This window comes from Fusarium odoratissimum, assembly GCF_000260195.1.
Source record: "Fusarium odoratissimum NRRL 54006 unplaced genomic scaffold supercont1.21, whole genome shotgun sequence".
Lineage (NCBI taxonomy): Eukaryota > Fungi > Ascomycota > Sordariomycetes > Hypocreales > Nectriaceae > Fusarium > Fusarium odoratissimum.
This window is the reverse complement of record NW_022158706.1, coordinates 413,711-438,899: the sequence shown is the minus strand read 5'-3', so window position 1 is coordinate 438,899 and position 25,189 is coordinate 413,711. Positions and strand designations below refer to the sequence as shown.

Sequence of the window (25,189 nt, the reverse complement as noted above, 5' to 3'; positions counted from 1 at the left end):
GACGCGTGACTTGTTCAGAATGGACTGAGAGTCACTTGTGACGACATAGAATCAACGTAGGGCTGTCTTTGAGGCGCAGTGAATGATCTACATTCTTTATGGCTTCTATTAATTCTTCTACAAATAATTGGTGATCGCCGCTTCATTCCAGCAACAGAGGAATCGCGCGCCTGATGTCGCCTTGAATACAAGTGCTCAGACCCTCATCTTCCTGCTCCCATGGCACCATCGCCTCTGGGCCCATGCCAACACGAATCAGCTTGACTCGCCCGTCACTTCGCATCACCAAATCTTCATTCGGCCATCGCAATACTCCAGGTGTATTCATTCCGACACCAAGTTCCAGAATCACCAAATTCTTCTTCTCTCTTAGAACCCGAGATTTCCATGCTTTCCATTGAGCTTCGCCTTCTTGGTAGGGCGCTTGATTGAACCACGAACCCGCTCGAACGCAGATACTCATTTTCGAGCCGCAGAACCGGCAGAGAGGAATTTTGCTTGAATCCATCAGCTTTTGCGTCGCCTTATCAATGTGAAGCATTGCATCAGCTACAAGAGGAGCCGATGGCACGACAGCGTCGACTCTGCAGTTATTCAGGCACTGTAAATATCCATACGAGCCTTGCGGCGTAGAAAGTCGCTCATTCGACCAGCCATTGGCGAGAAACAGCCCGTCAGCATTTGACGTGCGCACAAACGCGTCTCGCCCAAAATTCCTCAGCCATGGGATCAAAGTTTGGTAAGTCGGCGTGTTTGACCAGTTCGCTACCATATTTAAATGAGTGAAGAAGTATCCCCATCGATGCTCCTCCGAAGGCCAGTCGTTGAAGCCAAAGACACTGTATAGTGATGTCAAGCCAAATTTGAGGCATCCTGGGAAGTTCCTCTTGAAGAGGTCTCGGGAGTGATAGTCCAGGCCTTCTGCGGCTGATAGACCTGCGCCAGCTGTGACGAGGACAGCGTCTGCTGAGGATAGCCACTCGCGTGCTAAGCTGAGAGAACCTTGCGGCGTATTTTCGACGGGCGAGATCGATTTTGTATGTGAAGGTCCAAGAAGTTTTGAGTAAAACTCGGTATCTGATTGGGTGAATGTGTTGAAGATAACGTCTGTAATCGTCGTTGACGGATGCTTCTGAAGCCAGGACGTGACGGTTGACACTGCTATCTCAGCTGCTTCATCGGCTGGAAATGCAAACAAGCCTGTCGAAATGCAACAAAGAGCAATAGACTTGCTACCATCTTCGTCAGACGGTAAAACCTCCAACGCTTCAAGAATTGACTCATAGCACTTCGCCAGTTGCCTTCTCTCGGTCTCTGTAGGTGAAGCACCTCTCTTTAGCTGTGGCCCAACGGTATGCATTACTGAAGAAGCGAAGAGAGCATGACCTTCAGTGACAAGTACCTCTGCAGGCTCAAGCTCTTTTCCTCTGGCCTGCATCCGCTGGAAGCACTCTTCCCGTAGCCGCGGTCCTGCCTCAGCATGGATGATGTTGTCGATACATCGATGAGTTGGTTGAAAACATCCCAGGCCCTGACTGTTCGCGGCATTGGTAATAGCTGTTACGCCAGTCAGAGTCGTAATATCACCTCTCCACAGATGAATATTCGTTGCTCGAGCTTCACTATGCTGAATCGTCCTGGAAGACGAGAGGGAGGAGAGTGGAGTAAGGATCTTATGCCGACGAACATGTTCGAGGACCGTGTCGATGTCTTGAAGTAAATCCTCCGGCAGAAGCGGCAAAGGCGGCCGCACGCATAGACATTCTCGAAGAAGTGCTAACTTTGATGCTGTCTCAAGATGGCTCAGATGGTGTTTATAGTGTTGCAAATTCTCATTGTCGGCAAGAAAACCAGACCTGTTCTCTATAACATCGTCTATGAGACGTGTCAGAGTTTTGTCTAGTAGCGTAACGTTGGTTACTTTGGTTGCTCGCATGGTTGCTGTATGAAAATGTCAAATAAGAATATCGCCCAGCCAAAGATATATGAGTTGCTGATACAAGATATAGTATATCTATAATCGCATGATGAAAGGAAATACTGAGCAATGACAAATTTGATCCTTCATGAATCCTCTTGGACTTGTCTATCCCACTCGGTGAGGTGGGATACCCGAGTGGGATGCACAGTAGATTAGGTAGCTTTATTAGATGTCAGCGACTTATTCGCCACGAGGCAATAAAACTTAGGACCTTGATCCTAAAAGACAAAAAGACTGATATAATTTATAGTAGGCTTCTGAGGCTTTTGGTAAGTTTATGTTGGCATCCTTCATGAAGGAATACATCTAAGCCTATCACTAACTGCTCTTACCTACATGGTCTCGTGTCCAACTGTAAAACAATCACCAAAGTAGTTGGGCGCAAGAAGCGCCTCTATCCCTTCAAATGTAAGACCTGTAATTCCCTGCAGCTGCTCTGCGGGGTTGTCTACCTCTTCATCAAACGTCGGACCTGCCCCTGCGGTTCCTAAGCAGAGGTCAGTGGGCATTACCTTGTTCTTAAGTGACTGCGAGATCTGTTGAATCAGGTTCGACGGACTTTTCGTATAGGCATAACTGTCTAACATGGCGGTGACTGGTCTTAGATTGGCTTCTAGGTCTGGCTTGCTGATGAGGCTCGGGTATCGTTGTGATACCTGGAACGAAAAAAGGGCTGGGCCGGTTAGTATGTGCAAAAGGCTACCGCCGAGAGTCTCACCGAGAAAAGTCAGCATTAAAGCAGAGTAGGTCGGTGCCCATTGGAATTGCCATTGATAAGAGGAGCTGTTTCCAATGAAGCGAAGTAGGTCCATCGACAACTTGGCGGTTCGTCTCATCAACTCTTCCTCGTCGGCTCCTGATTTTGGCCGAGGGTTCTGGCGGACTTTGCACAGGACATGGCCATACACATTCAAGGTTGTGAAGGCCTTCTGTATCCACAGGCTCGTGCGCTGAAATGAACGGGTATCAGCACCTTGCACTGGCACAAAGTCAGTAAATAACGGCCTTGAAGGACAGGAACCCAGTAAAGGGGAAGGGCAGGGCTCCGCACTAGCAAGTTCACCATCCCAATATGAGAAGCAATCTCTGACTCGTCTTTCTGCATCGTCGACCCATTCTACGGGGGATGTTGAAGTAAGAGACATTGATTCAATCTCCTTCAAGAAGCCACCTGTCCAGTCAGTACACAAGAAGGCGCAGTCGCTTGAGGGAAACAGTCTTACCACGCAACTGGACAAGCTCGATGATGGATATATATCTGATATCAGAGGATGTGGTAAGTGGCACGCCGAGGTATGCTCTCAAAGATGAGTCTTGAATGTGTGGCATCCGAGGTTCATGGGCAGTGCCGAATGCGAGCTCGCGCTCCATATGATGCAAGATGAACCAGGTTCGCGCTTGTCTCATCAACGCGTGTGTTTTCGAAGTTACTGTCGGTGTCTGCTTCACCAGCTGTCCTACCGCCTTGTCAAGACCGAGCGCTGAAGCCATTTGTAGGGCATGGCCAATAGCGAACCAGGATTTCTCCGAGTAGGCTGCAAGAAGAACCATTGCCTGGACGCTCTCGACTGTCGGGGGGCTCTTGAAGAGACTCTCGGCCGCGAGACGGAGGGACTCTTGCCCTGCGGCATCTCTCATCTTTTCTAGAGCATGCCTCGGAATACCATCAAGGGCTGCTTGAGACTGGCTAAGTGCGATGAATAGAATGGTGATCAAGCAAAACGGAGACCGCCTCCGTAATGAGTCAAAAGTATCTGCCAGAGGGTCAAACATTGGAAGGAAAGGATTTGCGCCGGCGAAATATCTGTTTGCACATGGGTTAGCGGAGAGAAAACAAGACATGGAGAAATGAAGTAGTGTTTACAAGGCGTAGAGATTTCTTGCCGAGATGTGGCCCTGAAATAATCTAGAAATAAAGTCTTCCACTTCCCAGGAGCGAGCAGCGAGTCCAACCCCACTGGACGATGCTGGAAGGGGGAGGTTTGGTGAAGCCGGTTCGCAGGCGACAGTGCGCCCGAGACGAGGATCATCACCCCAACCGCGACGTGATGAAGAAGCAGAGGCAGGTGGTGTCATTGCGTGGACTGCCGATAATGGAGCGTTCAGGGTAATCTGATGGATGCGCTGCGAGTCGTCTTCATCTTGAAGCAGGGCTCCTTCGTCCCAAAACCCGCCGTCCTCGTGGATGTCGCGGGCATCACCGCCGCCGCCATTAGTGCTACTATCGTTGGGACCAACGCTTCCTCTATCGGGCAACCCTTGACCGGTCGGGGTCTCCAGAAAATGCTGCTGCTCATCGAGTGGCACAGCTCGTTGGCTGACGTCGCGATTCAGGCCGGATGACTCTGGCTGTGATGTTTCGATGACGGCATTGTATCTATTCCTTTGTGCTGAGTGGACAATCTCACGCATCTGGCTCTTCATCACGCGCAGCTCTTCTTGAAGGGCACCTATCCTGGCCAGTCACAGCTGGTTAGTCGTTGACTTGCAGGAGACGCGACAAAGGACATTTCGGTAGTAAGTTTACTTTCTCTTCTGTGCTCCACTAGAGACACTGTCTGACATGTCCCGCCTCTCAGCGAGATCAAAGATACACGCGACTCCGGCGTTGATACACCTTGGACAGGGGTCGTTGGGCTTGCCCTCGCATCTCATCTTCTGTCGGCGGCATGTTCGGCAGGCCTTGAGTCGCCGGGGAGGCGGCTCACTCGGATCCGACAGCTGCTGTGTCATCCTGAGCGTGTTGAGGTTCAATGTGTTGTTTGAGGTTATGAGGGTAACTCGGTTGACGATGGAACGACTTCCCAAGTCACTGGTGTTTGAACAAGATTGATCACGTGATGGATGAATGGTTTGGTTCGGGTATTCCGGTGCCGGTCGGCGCCGGAGAGCCCGGTCAAGTAGCAGAGACAGAGTATTGGTGCTAGATTAGCTCTGGGGCCTAGAAAGCGCTGAAAGGGGCTGGATCGGGTACATAACGAGGTTCACCGTGCCTAAATCGTGAATCTTGATCCCAGGCGCCTTCTTGTCTGCGCCTACTCTCAGCAAAACACCCCCTCCCAATCCAATCGCAACAATGACCGCATCTCCTAACCAGAATTACGCCGTACTTTTCATTGGTGCCGTAAGTGCAGCTGCCACAAGCTTGGGTCTCCTCTGACAAATATAATCCAGGGCAACATCACTTTCGGCAATGACAACGTGAGGTGGAACCATTCTCTTCGGGTGGAGAGATGCCTCGGGGCTCAGCTCAACGTTGTTGGAATCGTGGATCCTTCTGTCGAGCGGGTCAAACAAGTCGTCGAGCAGAAGAAGCGTTCTTCAGCTTCGACGTGCTATTCCCATACTCGCCACTACAAGTCGCTCGACGAGGCGGCCACTGGTCTTGAGGAGCGAGGTTGTACTCCTAAACTCATCATCATCGGTGCTCCGCCGTATTTTCGTGGTACCAAGCTGCCGGGACGAAATCTCGAGGAGCAGGTAATTGCTGCATTCGGCAAAGGGCCTTCTATTTTCTGTGAGAAACCCGTCTCGACGGCACTCGCGCATGAGTCGCTCCCAGTTGTGAAGCTTTTGAACGAATCTGGAAATAGAGTGTCGATCGGCTATATGCTTCGCTATCTCCAAGTGGTTCAGAAAGCCATGTCCATCATCCGAGAGAATGAGCTAACCATTATGTCTATCACTGCACGGTACACCTGTGCTTACTCTAGAATTAGAAAGGTTGACTGGTGGGACAAGTCGAAGCAGTGTGGTCCTATCGTGGAACAAGCAACCCACTTCTGCGACCTTGCCCGATATCTTGGCGGTGATATTGACCTTGACACGGTTCAAGCATACTCGTTGGAACACTACGAACCTCCTGGGAAACTGAGCCACATGGCCATAGACGAATCCAAGATTCCCGAGGATGAGAGGATTCCCAGGGCCACTTCTGCCATGTGGTGAGTTGCCCATTCCATATCCTGCCGAGCCCGCTGGTATACGAAAGGGCAAGGGAGCCACTGACACTTCTAAAGGAAATTCCAGAACGGCGCACTCGGGTCTCTGACTCATCTTGTTGCTTTGCATGATATCAAATACTCGAACGACATCGTGGTCACGGCTGATGGGTACCAACTCCGGCTGACGGACCTCTACTCCATCCCTACATTGCATGTCAGGTAAGTGACGGTATATTGTCGTTATGGAAAAGCTTTCTTCTATAAACACGTATTCTAATTTTCTCTACCAGAACCCCAGAGTCTGAGGAAGAAAAGGAGTTTCAGTTCCCGGGTGACGACCCTTTCTACTCGGAATTTGCCGCTCTGCTGCAGAGTGAAAGAGGGGAGGATATCACTGAGACTTCAGGTGGCATTCTTTCAACTTACGAGGATGCTTACAAGACCTACGAGTTCACGTGGAAGATCAGGGAAGCAAGTGAAGAGTCTGCCAGGTTCTTGAGGCAAAAGAAGTAGAATTGTCACTGCGACCGAACAAGTGTGAGCAGGGTTGTAGCTTGGGTAGTTGCTCCGTTTCCAAGTTGCCATGAAACACGGTGATTCTGTTTGGAATTATTGTGCGCCTTACAATACGCAATGTGATACATTTTCGTAACAGTATACTATGATTCTGACGTTTTCGGCTGTGGTGGATTGAGTATCTCTGAGAGATTCGCTCTCACTCAGCAAAAAAGGAAATAATCCTTTTGTTGACGTAATGGGAATCTAGCAATGACACGTTATTCGGTAACACCATGTAATTTACTACTATGGTCGAGGGACTCTTTGAGAAACGTCGTTCACACGAACGCGCCCCTAAGCAAATCATTCATGAATGCCCCGTCACACGATCAACATTGTGAGGCAGGAAATCAGGGTAGGTGAGGAAGGCGACCATAATAGAAATAGGATAAAACAGTGTTCTATAGCTCGTGAGGTGAGAATTTGTTTTATATATCCCTACCCAGAACTTGCACACTTTACATCATTGTTAGCACGCAGCATAACACGCATCTTGTATATTTGTCGATCAATCTGTCTCTGTAGATACACACTCCACGTGAGCTCTGATGGGCAGACAGCTTCAGACACTTAGGCTCTGTCGCAAGATACCCTTGAGCTCCTCCCCGTCTTTCAGAAAGATCCGCAGACTCTCCGACATCTTTTCAAAAGCCATGCAATCATTGAACAAATCAAGACGGAAACGAGCCTCATCTTGAGCATAAGAACTCATTTTCAACATGCCGTTAACAGGCCGCTCTACCTGGTATTAGCTCATGATATTTGGTCTCAGTCGGGGACATGCTTACCTTTGTGGTTTTGTAATCGTTGGCGGACGGGATAATCCGCCTTTTGAAGCTCCTCCAGCAACTTGACGTTGATAGTCATCAAGTCAACGCCAGCGAGGTGGACACACTCGTCTATGTTTCGCAAACTCGCAGCCATGACTTCGGTTGCGATCCCGTGAGTGGTGTAAAAGTCAAAGATGTCCGTCACCAGCCTTACACCAGGGTCCTTAAAGCCGGTGTAGTCTCTTCCCGGGAAAGTCTTCTGCCACCAGTCCATGGACCGACCGACAAAGGGTGAGACCAGAGTTGCTCCAACCTCGGCCCCCAGCTTGGCCTGGGCTAGAGAGAAGATGAGAGTCATGTTGCAATGGATGCCCTCCGCTTCTAGAACACGACAGGCCTGAAAACCCTCCCATGTAGATGCTATCTTGATCAACACGCGCTGCTTCGGGACACCAAGACCATCGTATAGTGCGACGATCTCACGCGCCATCTTGACTGTCTTGTCCTTATCAAAGGAGTAGATCGCGTCCACCTCTGTCGAGACTCGGCCTGGGATGCACTTGAGGATTTCACTGCCAAATCCGACAAGGAGCCTTATAAGGGCATGCTCGACCTGCACTTCCAGCGAGTCGGAGCTTGCCTTGCCATAACGGACAGCGTCATCAATTACAGACTGATATTTTGGTTGTTTTGCAGCATTGAGAATGTGAGAAGGGTTCGTTGTGCCATCTTGTGGACCAAAGGTCTTAAGCACTTCAAAGTCGCCAGTGTCGGCCACGATGGTGGTAAACTGTCGAAGTTGATCAAGGGTAGACATTATGGCTGGTGTTCTGATGTGCGCTGAAATAAGATGTTGGCAGCAGGGGATGGGCTCAAGCTTTTCTAAACTCCTATTTTCTATTGAATGGGAATGGTAAAGCGGGTTCTTGCTCCTTGTTTTGAACCTCTTTCTCGGTATTGGTTCTAAATACGACCGGGGTAGGGGATCAGTTCCTCCATCGTCGGGTTTGGTTGATGCCGGGTTCGGGATTTTCGGCCGCAACCGGCTCCGGTATGAACCGGGGCCGGAGCCAATGCCGTCTACCGAAAGGGCAATTATATTCGCTTTGTGGCCGAGCAAGCATCAGCTTGTCGTACCCTGTCCTTCTATCACCTTCCCGCGCTGTTTGCTGGGAAACCAGTTATATTTTGCCCCATAATGTCTCAGCCTCAGGTATTGTTTTGCGTCAAGACCTCGGTCAAGTGTATGCTTAGACAAGTCCAGTTTAACGACCCAGCCTTGGTTCGAGAGCACGCTTTTGTCAACGGTGAATGGGTTCAGGCCAGTTCTAAATGCCGCTTTGATTTCACTTCTTGATCCCAAGCAATTGACCAAGCGATAGATCCCGCCACTGGGGGTGTTATCGGATCATGCCCCGAGCTTAGCACTCAAGAGGTTCAACATGCGATTCAATCAGCTTCTGTAGCCCAAGAATTGTTCAAGTCTTCTGATACGAGGATGCGTGCAACAATGCTACAGAACTGGGCCCGGGTGATGCGTGAGAGCAAAGCGGATCTCGCACAACTTCTGACCTGGGAGAATGGCAAGCCTATCAATGAGGCGCGAGCGGAGATTGAGTATGCGGCATCATTCCTAGAGTGGTTTGCTGGAGAGGCTGTCAAGTCCTATGGAGACCTTATACAGCCTAGCAACCCTACGAGTCGAACCATAACTATCCGACAACCTGTTGGAGTTTGCGCCCTTATCACGCCTTGGAACTTCCCTGCCGCTATGGTGACAAAAAAACAGGACCGGCTATTGCAGCCGGATGTGCCGTCGTTCTCAAAGCACCTGCAGAAACGCCTCTCAGTGCATTGGCCTTGGCTGAGCTAAGCTTGCGCGCTGGCGTTCCTAAAGGAGTCTTTAACGTGGTTACGGCTGACGAGAATACAGTCGGCACGGGCCACATCCTCACTAGCAGCCCACTCGTTCAAAAAGTGTCTTTTGCTGGTTCTACTCGAGTAGGCAAGATTCTTATGAGCCAGACCTCGCCTGCTCTGAAAAGGCTATCTATGGAGCTTGGCGGATTGGCACCCTTTATTGTGTTTGAGGATGCAGATATTGAAAGGGCAGTTGATAGTGCTATTTCTTGCAAGTTTCGTGGATCGGGCCAAACATGCGTCTGCGCAAACGTCTTCCTGATCCATAAACAAGTATATCACACCTTTGCAGCCAAGTTTGTCCATCGAGTTAAGCAGTTTCGCCTCGGGAACGGGTTCGATGCGGCCACAACCCATGGTCCCCTCATCCACGACAAGGCTGTGGCAAGGGTTGATGATCAGGTCAAGGATGCTCGAGAGCAAGGTGGTCGAGTTGTTTTAGGTGGATACCTTCTACCTGAGCTTAGAAGCAACTTTTACGCGCCGACTGTCATCTTAGATGCCCACGCCGGCATGAAGTTTGCACAAGACGAAACCATTGGTCCTGTGGCAGGTCTTATCCACTTCTCCACAGAGGAGGAGGCCATTGCAATTTCCAATCGGTCTGATGCTGGATTAGCGGGCTACTTCTTTAGCAGGGATGTGAAACGGTGCTGGAGAGTAGCAGAAAAGCTTGCCGTCGGTATGGTTGGGGTCAACACAGGTAGGAGTCCTTTCATTTCGTCTAGATCATTAACTAACCTGAGTAGGTATGATAAGTGACCCGTCGACTCCTTTTGGGGGCATTAAGCAGAGTGGATTTGGCAGAGAAGGAAGCAAATACGATCTCGACGAGTATACAACCATTAAAACGGTTACTTTTAGTGTTGGGGCTTAGGTGGCTTTATCAAATACGCCTGCCAAGTATTGTGTGTTGTCATGGTGGCCAGTGGTACAAGGAGGTGAAGAGCTGTGACACATGTATTGGCTAGGTATTTTAATCGCATGAAAATTTATTGATGGCGCTCAAACGCGAATGTCAAGCTCTCCAGCTCAATTTCTTACAGACAGAATCCTCAAGTGAACCTGAGACTAGTAAAGAAGCTACTTAATTATCTGCATGCTCCTGTTCTACATATGTATCCTAGTTGAGTGCTCACCCACACTTCCCGGAACTCAGCCAACCCTGCAGTTACACATCGCACCCAACATGCGTCTTTTTTGATAGGATCTGCTCTCGCCGCTAAACGAGACGACTCAAGACGTACTAACATCCGCTTCCTCCTTTATCTTCCCTTATATTGATGTCTTACCTCTTTCTATTATTTAGGCTCGCAAGCTACAGAGTCGCGACGCTCTCCTTCGGACTGTGGCTACCGGCAACCACGGCCTTCTCCATGACTGTCTTAGTCATAAGCGGCCCCTCGGCTCCATGTAACAGACTCAATGTAAGGCGTCATTTGTGCTTTTGAAATCCCGGGTAGGGGATACTGTATGGTTGGATCTTAGGTAGACTTCCTTTGCTCAGCACGTCTTTGGGAGACTTCTGGGGCCTCAAGACCCCTTGGACGAAACATATGTATTTATACATACATGCCCAGTTTCGACCAATGACAGACTCAATAGCGGGCAATACGAAGGTATTATCAAAGGGTCATATACGACTTTCACATGCGTGTGAGGAGACCTGTCAAGGTTCGATCAACGGGTGAAAGAATACCTTACAGGTCCAAAGTGCGGATCAATGCAACACAGTAAGTGTATAATTGTACATCAATTGACATAAATAAGACCGCCACAAGAATGTAAAATATTGTCCTCCCAACCTGTCCTCTTGGTCGCGGATCTGCAAGACCATCTTCACTTTGCCATCAAGGAGGTCCGAAGCTGCGCGTTTGGCCCCTGGCATTGGCAGGGCGTAATGTCTGCGAGTGCATTGGGCAAGTCTCATAGCAAGTACCTAAAGATGGAAGGTGACTTTTTAGATCCTTCTTCCCTTGCAATCTCAGCAGTCCTCTCTCGCAGGTCTTGATGTGTCTCCCAAGGATCTGCTCCATTCTCAATCTTATTGTTAAGGCGAACCAGAACGAATCTAAAGACGGTGCAGCCGACAATGGTTATCCCAAACATGCTCGTGACCACACCATAGCTGCCACGGTAGCCATTGTCTGGCAGATTCCAAACATAGGAGCCTGCGACATTTCCAAGCTGGCTGAAAGCATTGATGAGTGCCAAGGCCACAGCTCGCTTCGCAGGTGGGCGAGGAAAGGTTGAAGAGATCCACGAGTACATGAGGAAGAACCTGTCACATGTTGTTAGCTGTGGCCAAGTCAAGGCATAGACCGAGTTGAGCGCCCCCCTCCAATGCCATGTTATACGTACCCTGCGTAGGATCCTGCCTGGAGGTGCAAGGCCACATAACGGGCGGCAATGTTCTCGGTTGACATGCTAATTACGAACCCAGTGATTCCCATGCCCATGGGCCAAAGGATGTGCCAGAACTACAGCAAGAATTAGTGAAAGGTTTCCAGGATCATTGTGACACAACATGCCCGTTCTTGTCTTCGGTCGGAATGCCATGCGTTCAGAAGCATGACGACGCAAGCAAAGGCCCAAGGCGGAGAACTCATCAACAAAGTGGGCACATAGCCAAACCCAAGTGTGCCCGTCAGAGTGGGCTGCTCTAGATTAGTACGCTGCGGCACGCGGAGGGAGTAGTAGGATTTATCTTACAAAGAAGGCATTGAAAGACAATCCCACGGTGTAGGCCGTGAATACAAGCATTAGTATATAGACCTTGATATCCTTGACGGCGAGGAAGAGTCCACTGAATATTCCTTGCTCGACGGAATCAGCATCTACTTCACCAACATCCTCGGTCATGCGAAGCTGTGCTACAAGGAGCTCCTCATCAGTAAAACCCTTAGTGTTGTGAGGAAGGTCAGGTAAGATGAAAGGCGCGAGCAGAGCAATAAACATTGTGACTCCGCCTTCGACTATATCGACTCGGAAGTTAGCAAAATGGCATTGCAAGAGGAAGAAAGGGGAAATGCTGACTCCAGAACAACCAACGCCAAGCTGAGTGCCCCATGACCCCCTGCATATTAGATAGCACGCCGGCACCTATCAGAGCCGAAAAGGCATTCGATAGTAAATTGCCACAGAATAAGATCGCATTACGGAAGGCCAGCTCCCTTCGCGTATACCACTTGGATAAGATTAAAAGGGCTCCGGGCAAAAAGGCGGCCTCGATAAAACCCAGGAAAAATCGAGTAGCTAGCATACCACTAAAGTCCTTGGTGGCTCCAGAGAGAACAGACAGGAGGCCCCAAAGGACCATAGCGCATGCAATATAGACAGAAGGGCGTTGAATTCGGTTAATAAGCATATTAGATGGAACTTGCATAAGGATATAGCCGACATAGAGAATGCTAAGGCATGTTGCATACTGCGAGTTACTAAGACGGAGGTCGTCCTGGAGGCCCCTAAGTCGCGCAGCAGCAATATTATTGCGGTCGAGATAATTCATAATGTAGATGAGGACAAAGAAGGAACATCGTCGATCAAGTTTGCGTTTCATCGACCTTTCCACCCTGGCTCGGTGCTCAGGATCGGCCAATGCACCCATGGTAGGGAAGGCGACATCAACATGCTCCGAGTGGTGCGAGTTACCGCTTTCTGTGGTGGGTAGTTTTGCCTCTATGTTGTCAGCCATGGTGTTGGACGGATCCGGAGTTGGATGTGGGTTGATGGAGATCCTGGGGAAATGGCGAGTGCAGATTCTGGGGTAAGGGCGGGGTCCGGGGTGCAGATCAAGTACAGATGACAACAAGGAAGAAACGGTACTTATACGTGTCTGGCAGCAGCTTGAAGAAGAAGCAGTGACCAGATTCCAGAAGAACTAAGTTTTGCGCCAAGGTCTGTTTGTGCCATGCCGGCCACTAGGCTGCCCGGTCCAATTCGGTCCTGTCCGGCTCCGGCCGGCCCCAGGTTTGGCGCAGTGGATGGCCGGGGCAACACCCGCCTGGGGCGTCGTGACGTTGACTAGGAGAGCCTGACTGCCTCTGCATCTGTTTCATGGTGTGTTGAGTTTCCTGAGGGAAAGTACCTGTCCATTATCATTATGGCCAGAAACTCATTATGAGCCGGGTTTCAACTATAATAAATAACATAAAGATACCTTGCCTCTTCGCCTACTCTTGCTTGACGCATCGCGATAAAATAATTACCTACACGCAGAAGTTATCAAAATATGTATCTTTTTCTTTTCATCTAAATCTAATCTCAAAAAGCAACACTCCGATCTCAGCCTAATAACCAAGTCGGCGGATCGCATGGGCGGACAATCTTCACTTCAAACAGTCGTGGTAAGCTACACCGCCTACCCAATGTCTTCTTGAAAGGCTAAACAGCTTGGACACCAGCACTTCCGATTTGGCACTCGAGAGATTCAAGCCACCGGAGCTACATCAGATCATGCTCATTCAAACGTTCTGCGACTGGGAATTCATAAGACACTCACTGGGAGAATAATCCAAATCTTAATCAGGGTTATGTCGAAAGCCACTGGTCCAGGGCTGCAAAACAAATTTCCTGAGTGGCTCTTACCCGACAAGATCGTTTTAAACGTCAAAAGAGGACTGGAAAGAGGAATTTGATCATGAAGTCGTCGCGTACAGCAGACTACGACCTATTCAAGGCCTCACCATACCCAAGCTCTACGGCACGATTCAGTATGCAAAGACCCGCGCCCTGATACTCTCAGACATCGGAGGGTCTAGCCTCTCAACGCCTGATGGCGCCGTCCTGGATGAGCAAGATATCGAGCCCCTGTTACATCAAGCCTTGATTTCACTCAATGAATATGGCGTTTGCCACGTCGATACGAAACTCGACAACTTCCATCTTGTGGCTGATGAGGGAAAGGATAAAATCATGATCGTCGACTTGGAATCCGCAGACTTTGATCAAACTGAAGAAGAGCTTGCATATACGGCGAAGAACAAAACGAAATCGCTGCTTCGTCAATATCGGAATCATTTAAAATGTTTGGAACATGATGGTGTGCTATTACCAAGACGGCCGGTTCGAAGATGAGAAAATGTCTATCCCTGGTAGGGGAAAGAATCCACTTCTCGATCAGCCCAGTATATATGACAACAGTTTCAAGCTCGTACAAAATCTTGATTAAGTGTGTGAATTATAGTAACCCTATACAGCCAATGGCATTCTTCAGCCGCACGTATACAATCTTTAGGTGCCTATCAATCCGAACAGAACCCTCTTCCTTCCCCGCCACCGTGACATCCCATGTCCTAAACCCCCAAGTCAGAATAGAAAAATCTTCATTATAACGGAGAGACTTACCGCCTATCCTTGCCTGCAATCAATGTTGCCCCACTGATTCTTAGTAGCCCAATACCAAGAATCCATGACCGATCGCGCCTCACAACCGCTTCCAGTAGTAAACGCCCAAACGAGGGAAGAACCGCTGTTGTCGTAGCCACAGTACTGGTCGCTCACACCAGCGCACTCAGGGTATTGACCGAGGTTAGACCAGAGATTGCCGCAGACGGCATCGGCATTGGGGACCCAGCTGTTGGACCAAGCCTCGTAGCGACGGGACCAGTCGTTGGTGAGCTGGTTGGTGCAGCGCTCGGTGGCGTGAACGTGGTCGGTCACGAGAGCTGCGAGAAAGACTGCGGTGATGCCGGTGAAACGCATGATGAACAATTGGTTGAGAGTTGTTTGGAGGAGTAACTTTGAGTAAGTTGATTGAAGATGTTGCAGAAGACTGAAGAGAATGTGTGTGAGTGATATCTATTTTCTAGACGAGGAATAGACTGATATTTATATATAATGAGATATCAAGACAGGAGATAGAACGCAGAATTGAGTTGCTTGATGTGTTATTTACAGCTATGACCTGTAGCTGAAAGCTTGTACCCTCCGCATAACTGCAAACCCTTGCAAAGGCTCGAGAGTAAAGTCGGTAAGATGCTTGGACCATTCATGAAGTCCAGTACCACATTAGAAATAAAACCTGTGGCTGAAACTTATTTTCACCGTCTATATCTTGGGCATTAAAAAGCAATTACTTAACTTCCTAGCCTCTGGAGTAGTATCCGAGCGACTTCTAAATTTAATTCTTAACTGCCGATAGTCACCTGAGCGGCAGTTACTACTTGTTAAGGTTTCGTACTTATGGTTTTATTTGCTTATGCTCTTAGTTCTTGTCTTGGATTCAATTGTTCCGCTTCATCCGAAGACAAAGTCTTCGAAGTCTGTTGAGATTAGGTAACTCAAGTCACTGTACTACTTACGGCAGATTTATTGAGTTGTAGCCTGAGTTTGACGGTTTAAAGTATAAATCGTGCTCTGGGAATGAGGATCTACAGAACCTCGTAATCTATACTACAAAGCGTAAAAGCTAGGCAACGTTTCATGCCCGTGATCTCCGGTCGTGTTGTTCTCATTAAGTGGTGTTAGGGAAGATATCAATGGTGACTTTGGATATGATAAAATACAATCTTGCGCTATGTAGTAAAATCTATAAAATAGCAAAAGAATATTCCTCTAAATATACCCAAACACTACCTAAACAGCACCGATGCTAACTATATAAAGACTGAGTAAAGTTGGCCGTAATCCTTTTCTTGCGGTTGTTAAAATGTCTAATGGTCGCCAACTGCCCAATCCCCGCAAATGGTCCTCCAGCACTCATACCCCGGACATGTTTATTGTGAGAAGAATCGCACCGACTAACGACCTTCTTCCTCTGCTTCTTATTACCGTGCATATATGTCTCTGAAAGCACTTGCATAACGACCCGCGCAAGCCACCAACAGTTATGCCATTGGATATGATACTGCGGCTCTTCGTTGTGCACTATCAGTATGAGCTTGGCGACGTTGCTCAACCGTGCCGCATTTGTGTCCAGGTCAGCCTCCACGAGAACCCTATCATCACAGATGAGGTTTTCTCGGGATGGTGCAAGAGTTACGACCAATTGTGCCTGGTCTGTCAGAGTGTTACTGGCTGCCGAGCCTACGGGTAGTTCACCCATGCGTTCAATCCGCATCCAGGACAGTTTTCCATCGTTGGTCTTGACGCACATCAATAAGTATTCATGCTCGATGATGCTTTTCTCTTGGAGCCAGACGACTTTTGTAACGTAACCGGGAGTTGCATGGTTGATGATGTGTTCAATAAGAGGGCGGTTGTTGTTTCGCCAGATCTGGGCGCCTTCGCTCTGTAATTGAGCTTGCAGCGATGAGCCTTGTACCAGACTGGGTAGCGGCGGTCCTCTCAATCTGCTGTTTGACATTTTGATGGGGACTGGAATGATAATCTGTATGAGATGATTGATGTACAGAGTTGAGATGTGAAGGATAAGAGTTTTGGCCCAAAGTGATGGATCAGGGATATGCTGTATCAGCTTATTTAATATTGAGATTTGGAGTAACTGGGAAGTTACTTACTTTTATATTTCAATGTTTGACATACTTTCACAACTGATCAGAGTCACTGGTTGAATCAATTATCAATCAGCACAGCCTTATGACACTCCGCCACACGGACGGCCAATCATGTCTTACCCTGCAACTCCAATCATATCCTGGTATGTCCGTCGGACTTGACAGTGTGCAGCCCTCGCAAGTCAGCAAGTCCCCCCCGCATCCAGTAGGCTTAGCGCTCGCACTCGGTTCAATTGTTTCAGCTAACCCACCCTTCCAGAACAGCGCCTACTAGCACAGCTGATAATTTCACCTCCATTGGGGGCCAAATTATGGGTGGTCAGAGACAGGGGCTAAACAGGTTTCTCGATGTCAAGGATAGGGCGAAGCCTTACGCGCCTACGGATTAGTATTCGTCAGCAGAATCTCAGGGCTGAGTAGGGCGTGTAATGCAACTCATTGAGCAGAACATTTGTAGCTAAAAGTATAGCAGAGGATTTGCATATATATCTTTAGACTATCACTGCTTTGCAAGAGACAACTACTTAAACTTAAGTATTATTCATATAACATCACTATACGCAATGTCCGCAAAAGTTCGAACCGACAAACCCGCTATCAAAAGCGCTGCCCCTCCCCATAGTATCACGAACGCTGAGGAATATCGAAAAGACACGGAAGAACTCTCCCGGGAGATATTATATCATGTCATTCAACGACTCGAAGGCGGGCCGCAAGCTTCAAGACAAGACTCCGTCCACTCATCAAGCAAAAATAACAGCGACGACCTCGAAGTCTTCCGTTTCTTCGTCGTCACAATGATCGCCATCTCTGTCTTCGGCGCCTCAACCTTCGCCGTCATCGTAGGAGAAATGACCGACCCCGCAGACATTTGGGACCCAGAACCGCCAACCTTTACTCTCAAAACAGTCCGGCTGTTTCTCGCAGTATCATGGCTCGCGTTCGCCGTGTCCATTGCTTTGGCCGGTTATAGCGGAAGTTTTCTTGCGCTGATGCGACAAAAGGCAACGGGCGAGATTGATGAGGAGACGATAAAGAAGTGGACGCCTGCTGGGCTTGTTGTATCTGCTGCATTGCATCTGCTCATTGTCACGGGGTTCTTGTTTATGGCGCTCAGTCTCGTGGCATACGTTGGATCGTTTGGTTGGGTTATTGTTGGGTTTTCTGGCTTGATGTATGTTGTGGTTTTTTATTTACTTGGTGCGCAGTTTCGCGCCTTGTGAGTTGATATGTCAACTGGGCAAGCCATTTTATAGCATTACGGATACTTACGGCATGGCTCTTAGATAAGACTCTAACTATGATATTCATTACTTTCAACTTATGCTTACAATGGATGCTGTCCAGGATTGCACATGTAGGTTGAAAATAAGGCTCACGAGAGAAGCACCCAGAGCCATTCAGCAGAACACTGCAAAATCGCCCTGCTGACAATTACCACCACCAAAATGAACTGCGGTTGGCACTGTCAACCCTAGAGATGATATTACGTGCTGAGTGACTCACAGAACCCATGTTATCTATAAAATGTATACGAAGCCGGCTGTCCTGTAAAGGGAGAACGAAATTTCAACGTATTTACGCAAAGAGATCTATTAGACAGGATGGTTTAACAGGAAAGGGCCCAGATTCTGGGTTAAAATTTAGTAATGGTTTAAAGTAATCATCAATGCCAGAAGTTCAGGTGCAAGGATTCTCGTAGGTTGACCTGACAAAACTATGGGGAAGACTAGTGATCCCCTGACTAGCTTTCAGAACGACGACCCCAGCTTGCAGGTGCCGCCTTTAAATGATTTCGTCTAGTCCTTGTTATATCTTTAGTAAGTGGCTTACCATTAATGATTTAAATACTTTCACAATAAACAAACTTCCCAAGATTCTTATTATAAAAGCTAGCAACCAGTAGATTGACGGGGTATAAACTAAGAATCCTCAATAAGAGGGACTAACTACACAAGTTGACCATTCTGTTCCCAATATTCATGTATACGAGACTTTATGCCCTTACATGAACTTGTGGAAGAATCGGCGCCAGGCGGGCCATCCAGCAACAGTAGCACGGTAAGCATTGATTTGGTCCCAGTCATGCTCACGGAGACCGGTGTCAAGGTCGATCTTATCAACTGTGAGCCACTGAGGACGCTTCCAGAAGTAACCAATGATCCAGAAGACGAGGACGACGGGAATGGCGAGGCAGGCCATGAAGAAGTCCTCGGCATTGCCGTAGCCTGGCTTGTTTGGCGGGCAGATGGCGACGAAGAGCTGGCAGCCCAGAATGGCGAAGCAGAGAGCAAGACCCAACCAAGAGCCCCAAACGCCACCAGCAGCCTTGAAGGGAATCTGGTCGAGGCTTCGGCCTTGTTTCTTCCAAGCAGCGCGGAAACGGATGTGAGCCTACGGGATTTGGTCAATGAAACGAATCAATAAGAAGACTCGAAGTTCAAACTTACGTAGCAGATAGAGCCCCAGGTGAAGAGAGCGGCGAGGGCGGAGACAGCAAGGAGCCAGTCAAAAACAAGACCACCAGATGAGGCGAGGACAACGTAGGCGAGGGCACCCCAGATGAGGTTGAAGCCTACAGAGACGAGAGGTCGTCCTGAGCGATCGATGTATGTGAAGATCTTGGGCGCGTAATCTTGCTCGGCGAGAGCAGTCAGCGTACGGGAGCCACCATAGACTGCAGAGACACCGATGGAGACAACCGAAATGCAGATGACCAGGTTCATGAAGCTGTCGTAGCCCTTGAGACCAGCGTCCTTGGCGGCGAGCACAAAAGGAGAGGTACCGTCCTTGTAAGGGTTGGCGCTGTTGAGGAGACGCTCATCTGTGGAGCTGACGAGCATACCGACGAGAGTGAGACCGATGATGTAGAAGCTATCACGTGTTAATAAGTTGTGAGAGGGTTGGGGGATTGGTGGAATTACAGGGTGATACGCCAGAAGACCTGCTTTATGGCACCGGGAAGGGCCTTGGCGGGGTTGCGAGACTCAGCAGCAGCGAGGCCGACCAACTCAGTACCGGCAAAAGAGAAGGCGGCTGTGACAAAGACACCACAGAAGCCTCGGGAGCCGTTCTGGAACGCGCCGGGATCATACCAGAGCTTGGCACCCTGATATGTGTCGAAGTCGCCAGAGGAGGGACCGCCACCACAGATAAGAATGATGGCGACAATCATGAAGATGACAATGGCAGCGAGCTTGAAGACGGAACTCCAGAACTCTTCTTCGGCATAGCCCAGGGTACCAAAGATGTTGATGACAATGATGAATATCCAGAAGACTGTGATCCAGACAGCTTCGTTGATGTCTTTGTTCCAATATTGTACCGTGAAAGAGACGACTGTTAATTCTAGCGGCAAGACGATGACCCATTGAAAGACCTGGAGATGTCAGCGTCTCAATTGCGCGAGACGGGATCAGCGACACTTACGTAGTTCCAGCCCATGGCGAAGCCCCAGGATGGATCGATGAAGCGAGTAGAGTAGGTATAGAAACCACCAGAGACGGGATACATGACAGCGAGCTCACCGAGAGCGTGGACGACGTTGAAGATCATAATACCAGCGATAGAGAAGCAGAGGAAGACGGCGCCGGGACCGCCCTTGGTGAGGGCACCACCGGAACCGACGAAGAAACCAGCACCGATTGAACCTCCAATGGCGATCATGTGGAGATGGCGCTTCTTCATGGAGCGATCGAGCTCGACGACGCCAGTGCCGTAGTCGCCTGTAAAAAGACGTTAGGGATCAATTGGCAGCGGTGGACAGTGCATGCGACTCACGGCGCTGGAAAGACTTGAGGTTCAGACCATTGCGGGTCATGAAATCGTCCTCACGGAAATCATCGCGAACGCCCTCGACATCACCAGTGAAGGTATCCTTGGTATGCGCCTGCGCATGGTCATGAACAGGCGACGGCGGCGTAGCGCTGCCCACGTCGATCTTCTCCTCCTTAGAGGTCATTGTTGAAGGAATTAAACGAAGCTGTTGTGAAGGAGTTGTAAAGTGGGTGAGGGAGAGGGAATGAGGCCTGACGAGCTTGGAGAGAAGTGGGAGGGAATGGGAGTGGTTTTTATCTCCGAGGAGCGGAGACGTACGGTTTTTTGTGTTACAGGTTGCAGGGGAGTAGTTACACCAACACAGGCGATGGCGAAAAGGGCAGGAGATGGGGTTTGGAATTCAGAAGGTGGTGGGTTAACTCGTGTAGCGTGCCAAGACAAGACATGATAAGCATCAAAGAAGGAGACGAGATGGGTGAGAAGAGAAGCTGCCAAGTAGTTCTAGACGAGGCAAATGGAGGGAGACTGCAACATCCCTTGAACATGGGTTACGCCCTGTTGGTGCAGCTCTCCAATATGATTACAGCTGTTGGGTTGTATTTCTGCCGATACTGCATGTTCCATGCCGTGTCGTGTAAATAAACCATGCCTCGCCTCTCTCAGCACATGCTACAAGTTTCCCCAGGAAGCTTTGACAATTTAGTCAGTGACTAGCCGCTGATTTACAGTGATGACCCGCCCCGCACTTGGCAGTGCTCTGTGCACTATCCGACATCCGCTCACGAACATGATAATTGAGTTGACAGTAACCGTCCAACGCGTGATCAAAAATCTTGTATGCAACGGACATGATACTGAGAACGGAAGGTGCAACGATCGATCCTCTCACTGGAGGGTTGGGCGTGTTGGGGTCCGGCTTGGCGCATGCCTTGGTCTGATTTGGGGTTCTCACTGCTCTCACTCTCATGCAACAGGTGGACGGTGGCGCCCAGTCTGGTGGGTTGGGAGCGAGCTAAACAACAAGCTTAAAATGTTTATCACGAGGTGTGGGTATGACGCGCTGGCTTTTGTTTGCTTTCAGTCGTTTGAATTGAGTGGCGAGCAATCATTCTAACAATCCTGCACAATCTCTTGACCGTTGAGCGTCACAGTTACTGACTGTTACCCCAAAACTCGTCTCCAAAAACCACAAACACAAAATCGCAACGCCCAGCTTTCGCCGAGAAATCTGTCAAAATCCCGAACGCTTGGGGCCTCCGACGCCAAGGGAATCTGTATCATCTTGAAAGGGAAGGAGATAAAAACTTGGAGGTTATTCCCAATCATCAGCTAACGTTTAGGTTGGTGGCTTGGGTACCTGGCTTTTGCCTCGGAAGGTCAGCCAATTGTGCCGAGATGCATTATCTCCATCCTCATTGAGATTGGGTCGTTCAGATTGAGCCGTGAAAATCCGGGGATGGGATCGGGGAAAGTGGAATTTATTACGTTAAGTATTGTTAAAGTTGACGCAGCAACTGGGGCCGTTGATGTTTAAATTAGAGCGTATTATGTTGGTTGGGACTTGAGTCAGGACAAACACTCCTAAAGACAGTCTCAGTTCATCGCCACGCCTGCATGCATTCTCCCAATTGCAACAGACCAGAACCAAAGATCATTCCATCCTCAATCTCCAATCGCCCTTATCTCTTGGCCAACTCCAAACCCGTAAGATTACCACCGCAATCTCTCACAAGCCGACCCTACCGTCCAACAACAACCCTTCTCCTCAGCGCCAAGACAGCCGAATAGTCTTGGCAGTGATAAAAAACCAAGAATCGAACAAAAGCCCAAATTAAAACCCAAAGGGGAATGTCCCGCGGTTATCCCCAACGCCGCAAACCAATAACATCGCCTCTCAGTGAATCTCCCAGTTCTTGGCAAACAGCTGGTCGGCCGCACGTAGACAGCCACTTACTGTAACACTAGCAAAAGGGCCAAATGTCGCTATGACAAACGGAAATCCCAAACTTGGGAATAATCTACGTCAGAGTCTGGGGAAGCTTTGCGGGGTAAAAAAGCACAGTGAGAATGGCATTCGCCGTTGTGAGCGACACGGTAATAATAAGGACAGAGAGGAGAGAAGAGTCGCGGTCAAAATAAGAAATCGCCGTAGCGGATCGGAGACATGGAAGGGCCCTGCTGTCATCACTTAAAAAAAATCGCACCCGCACGAATTTTTACCTTTCGGACAGAACGTCCCCTTCTGGAACGGCAGTCAGAATCATACCACCCATTCACGGCGCAGCAGTTTCACCGGGGGGGGACGCAAGGTTGCAGCCGATAAGCCCTCTCATTTGTTTATCTAATGCTGCAAAAGAAAACCCCGGCAGAGCGAGGAAGCTAAGGTATTCTTAGCTCATGGGCCTTCTCGTCGTCTTCGAATGGAGACTCGGAGCGATTTTCTTCTAGGACCGGTTTGCCGCGCATCTGTGCCCAGACCGTTTTGTACACGGGTTTGGCGAATAGCGCGTCCATGTCTTCGAGGGTAATGCCTGTGAAAGTTATGCGTGTCAGCTATAGAAAAAGTCTAGAAGGATGTTTTGGTGTAACACACCTTTTGTTTCGGGGACGAAGAACGTCGCCCAGATTCCCATGCATACGAGAATTGAGCTGAAGAAGAAGTAGGCGCCGTAGCCCAAGTCTGAAATCATGTAGGGCGTTGAGCGCGCGATGATGAATGATCCGAGCCATGTGTCGGCTGTGGTGATGGCTACGCAGAGCATGCGAATGTCGAGGGGGAAGATCTCGGACGCGTAAGTCCACGTGATACCCTGCCATGTCGCACAGATGATGATGGCGTTGATGTAGACGCACACGATGGCCAGGTATCCCCAGCCATCGCGGTTCACAACACCAGCTGCAGCTGCTGCAGCGGGATCGGCTTCCATCACGTACCCGCCGATATACCACATGGGAATACAGCCGAGCGCAGCACCCCAAATGAGACCCTTGCGACGACCGACCTTCTCAACGACCCAGAAGGTGAAGAGGACCATGCCGAGCGTCTTGGAGATACCATAAAAGCCAGTGGAGAAGAGCTTCAGTGAAGTACCAGGAATTCCAAGACTCTCAAAGATACGGGGCGCGTAGTAGGTAATGATGTTGACACCAGTGAAACTCTGCAGAAACATGAGAGCCATTCCGATACCCATGCGGTTACGCACGCCCTTCTGGAAAAGCTTCTTGAACTGCTGCTTCTTGCTCATCTTATTCGTACTGCGCTCCTCAACCTGCGCACGAATATCGCCCATCTCTCGACGGACATACTCATGCTCTGCTGGAAGACCTCTAATCTGAGCGAGAATCTTCTCCGCTGCCTCAAAGTGATCACCACGCGCCAGCCAGCGCGGCGACTCAGGACACCAGAGCATACCGAGCGCAAGGCCCAAACCCGGGAGAAGCTGCACCGCCAGCGGAACAATCCACTGGGTCTTGGTGTTAACGTCGATGGTGCGGTCAGTAGCGTAGTTGATCCAGAAGCCAAGCATACCACCGCCCTGCGAGGCGATTTCGAAAATACCGACAAGACGACCTCTGATGGACGGCGGAGCTGTTTCACTGATGTACACGGGGACAGTGAGGGAGGACGCTCCGAGGCCGAGACCAGCTACGGCTCTTCCGCCGTAGATCATGTTGAGGTTGCCGTTTGCGGCGGTCATGAGGGCGCCGCCGAGGAGGAAGACTAGGGCTGCGCCCATGATGGTCTTTCTACGACCCCATTTCTCAGCGATGGGGAAGGTGCACAGAGCACCGAAGAAACAGCCAGCCTAGACTTGTTAGAGAGACCGGCAGAGAAAGACAGGAGAGGAGAGGTGTACCTGGAAGGTGGAGACGATGTTTCCCTGGATGGTGTCGCGCTGGGTCTTTTCGACGAGGTCGAGGCCAAAGTCCCTCATGAAAGAGGTCAATGCCATGGTACCTATCCCTGTCAACATACACTTCCACCAGCAGCAGTGAGTAGTACAAACCTCCAATAACAGAAGTATCATATCCGACTGTTCAGATCAGTATATCACCTTCATCTTCACAGCTTCAGAACTCACTGGCGAGGGCGGACATGCTAGCCACCGTGGCAATCAGGTGGATTCGCCAGTTCCGCACCTCAGGCGGATCATTGGTGCCCGACGCATGAGTATTCCAGCCCATAGATTATCGAAATAAAAGAGGTTGTTATAGTAAATATCAAGATATCAAGATGTCAAGATTTCTCTCAAAGACAAAAGCTAGCAAGCGAGTAGATAACTGCAAAAGTCTCTGTCCCCTCTTCTGAACACGGGGGCACTGCGGCCTTTTTATCTTCACAATGACGATGAAATTCATCCTCCTACGCGAATGGCTGGCCGTTGGAAAAGCTCGGGGTCTATTTTGCTCCACTGGTTTCCCCGTGGGGTAGGAAAATCAAGGTAACCCTGGGATCATGAGTGTGAGTGTGGAGTTGCCAAGATTGGATGAGGGGAAGTTTGAGGGTGCACTTTTCCGTGGTGAGGAGGGCTGGAGATTGCATTTCCGTGCATACTTTGTTCATATAGGTTGCAGGCGTTGATATCATCTCACCATTGTTGATGACGTACGTGGAACAGTCCCCATCGATACGCTCAAAAGCAGGCTTTTCACAGAGGTCGAATATCGACCCTTTCGCTGTTCAACAGTCATCATATCACTCTATTCAATATCCTTTCTTGAAGTCCTTCCCCCGCCAAGTCCCTCAAACATAAGGGTCTAATTGCCGACTCTTGGAGATCT

The 25,189-nt window shown here is 49.5% G+C and overlaps 12 protein-coding genes across 12 annotated transcripts; 4 read left to right on the top strand and 8 right to left on the bottom strand.

Annotated features, from left to right (window-relative positions):
- Positions 1-72: 72 nt before the first annotated feature.
- FOIG_11334 (uncharacterized protein) lies at positions 73-1,936 on the bottom strand (the record flags this gene model as incomplete). The annotated part of the gene is made up of 1 exon (XM_031211890.1): positions 73-1,936. The coding sequence occupies one exon, from the start codon at positions 1,934-1,936 to the stop codon at positions 143-145; it is 1,794 nt and encodes a 597-aa protein (XP_031058464.1). The 3' UTR covers positions 73-142.
- A 1,224-nt stretch (positions 1,937-3,160) lies between these two features.
- Positions 3,161-4,405, bottom strand: FOIG_11333 (uncharacterized protein; the record flags this gene model as incomplete). Its single annotated transcript, XM_031211889.1, has 2 exons — positions 3,161-3,785; positions 3,846-4,405. The coding sequence occupies 2 exons, from the start codon at positions 4,403-4,405 to the stop codon at positions 3,161-3,163; spliced, it is 1,185 nt and encodes a 394-aa protein (XP_031058463.1).
- Positions 4,406-5,057: 652 nt separating this feature from the next.
- FOIG_11332 (uncharacterized protein) lies at positions 5,058-6,438 on the top strand (the record flags this gene model as incomplete). Its single annotated transcript, XM_031211888.1, has 4 exons — positions 5,058-5,105; positions 5,156-5,925; positions 6,001-6,144; positions 6,216-6,438. The coding sequence occupies 4 exons, from the start codon at positions 5,058-5,060 to the stop codon at positions 6,436-6,438; spliced, it is 1,185 nt and encodes a 394-aa protein (XP_031058462.1).
- A 607-nt stretch (positions 6,439-7,045) lies between these two features.
- On the bottom strand, positions 7,046-8,070 carry FOIG_11331 (transaldolase; the record flags this gene model as incomplete). The annotated part of the gene is made up of 2 exons (XM_031211887.1): positions 7,046-7,221; positions 7,272-8,070. The coding sequence occupies 2 exons, from the start codon at positions 8,068-8,070 to the stop codon at positions 7,046-7,048; spliced, it is 975 nt and encodes a 324-aa protein (XP_031058461.1).
- Positions 8,071-8,451: 381 nt separating this feature from the next.
- FOIG_11330 (uncharacterized protein) lies at positions 8,452-10,050 on the top strand (the record flags this gene model as incomplete). The annotated part of the gene is made up of 4 exons (XM_031211886.1): positions 8,452-8,560; positions 8,636-8,953; positions 9,043-9,876; positions 9,923-10,050. The coding sequence occupies 4 exons, from the start codon at positions 8,452-8,454 to the stop codon at positions 10,048-10,050; spliced, it is 1,389 nt and encodes a 462-aa protein (XP_031058460.1).
- Positions 10,051-11,099: 1,049 nt separating this feature from the next.
- On the bottom strand, positions 11,100-12,867 carry FOIG_11329 (uncharacterized protein; the record flags this gene model as incomplete). Its single annotated transcript, XM_031211885.1, has 5 exons — positions 11,100-11,454; positions 11,535-11,653; positions 11,696-11,830; positions 11,886-12,157; positions 12,438-12,867. The coding sequence occupies 5 exons, from the start codon at positions 12,865-12,867 to the stop codon at positions 11,100-11,102; spliced, it is 1,311 nt and encodes a 436-aa protein (XP_031058459.1).
- Positions 12,868-13,812: 945 nt separating this feature from the next.
- On the top strand, positions 13,813-14,426 carry FOIG_11328 (uncharacterized protein; the record flags this gene model as incomplete). Its single annotated transcript, XM_031211884.1, has 2 exons — positions 13,813-13,885; positions 13,918-14,426. The coding sequence occupies 2 exons, from the start codon at positions 13,813-13,815 to the stop codon at positions 14,247-14,249; spliced, it is 405 nt and encodes a 134-aa protein (XP_031058458.1). The 3' UTR covers positions 14,250-14,426.
- Positions 14,287-14,988, bottom strand: FOIG_11327 (uncharacterized protein). The gene is made up of 2 exons (XM_031211883.1): positions 14,520-14,988; positions 14,287-14,467 (listed from the first exon to the last, which is right to left on the bottom strand). Exon 1 carries the CDS (start codon positions 14,874-14,876, stop codon positions 14,523-14,525), a length of 354 nt encoding a protein of 117 aa, XP_031058457.1. The 5' UTR covers positions 14,877-14,988; the 3' UTR covers positions 14,287-14,467; positions 14,520-14,522.
- A 627-nt stretch (positions 14,989-15,615) lies between these two features.
- Positions 15,616-16,652, bottom strand: FOIG_11326 (uncharacterized protein). Its single transcript, XM_031211882.1, has one exon. It carries the CDS (start codon positions 16,477-16,479, stop codon positions 15,766-15,768), a length of 714 nt encoding a protein of 237 aa, XP_031058456.1. The 5' UTR covers positions 16,480-16,652; the 3' UTR covers positions 15,616-15,765.
- Positions 16,653-16,833: 181 nt separating this feature from the next.
- Positions 16,834-17,853, top strand: FOIG_11325 (uncharacterized protein; the record flags this gene model as incomplete). The annotated part of the gene is made up of 1 exon (XM_031211881.1): positions 16,834-17,853. Exon 1 carries the CDS (start codon positions 17,194-17,196, stop codon positions 17,851-17,853), a length of 660 nt encoding a protein of 219 aa, XP_031058455.1. The 5' UTR covers positions 16,834-17,193.
- Positions 17,854-18,435: 582 nt separating this feature from the next.
- FOIG_11324 (uncharacterized protein) lies at positions 18,436-20,756 on the bottom strand. Its single transcript, XM_031211880.1, has 5 exons — positions 20,411-20,756; positions 20,060-20,355; positions 19,555-20,009; positions 19,081-19,504; positions 18,436-19,024 (listed from the first exon to the last, which is right to left on the bottom strand). Exons 1-5 carry the CDS (start codon positions 20,589-20,591, stop codon positions 18,635-18,637), a joined length of 1,746 nt encoding a protein of 581 aa, XP_031058454.1. The 5' UTR covers positions 20,592-20,756; the 3' UTR covers positions 18,436-18,634.
- A 961-nt stretch (positions 20,757-21,717) lies between these two features.
- Positions 21,718-24,757, bottom strand: FOIG_11323 (uncharacterized protein). The gene is made up of 5 exons (XM_031211879.1): positions 24,490-24,757; positions 24,415-24,441; positions 24,265-24,365; positions 23,001-24,213; positions 21,718-22,938 (listed from the first exon to the last, which is right to left on the bottom strand). Exons 1-5 carry the CDS (start codon positions 24,590-24,592, stop codon positions 22,787-22,789), a joined length of 1,596 nt encoding a protein of 531 aa, XP_031058453.1. The 5' UTR covers positions 24,593-24,757; the 3' UTR covers positions 21,718-22,786.
- Positions 24,758-25,189: the final 432 nt, after the last annotated feature.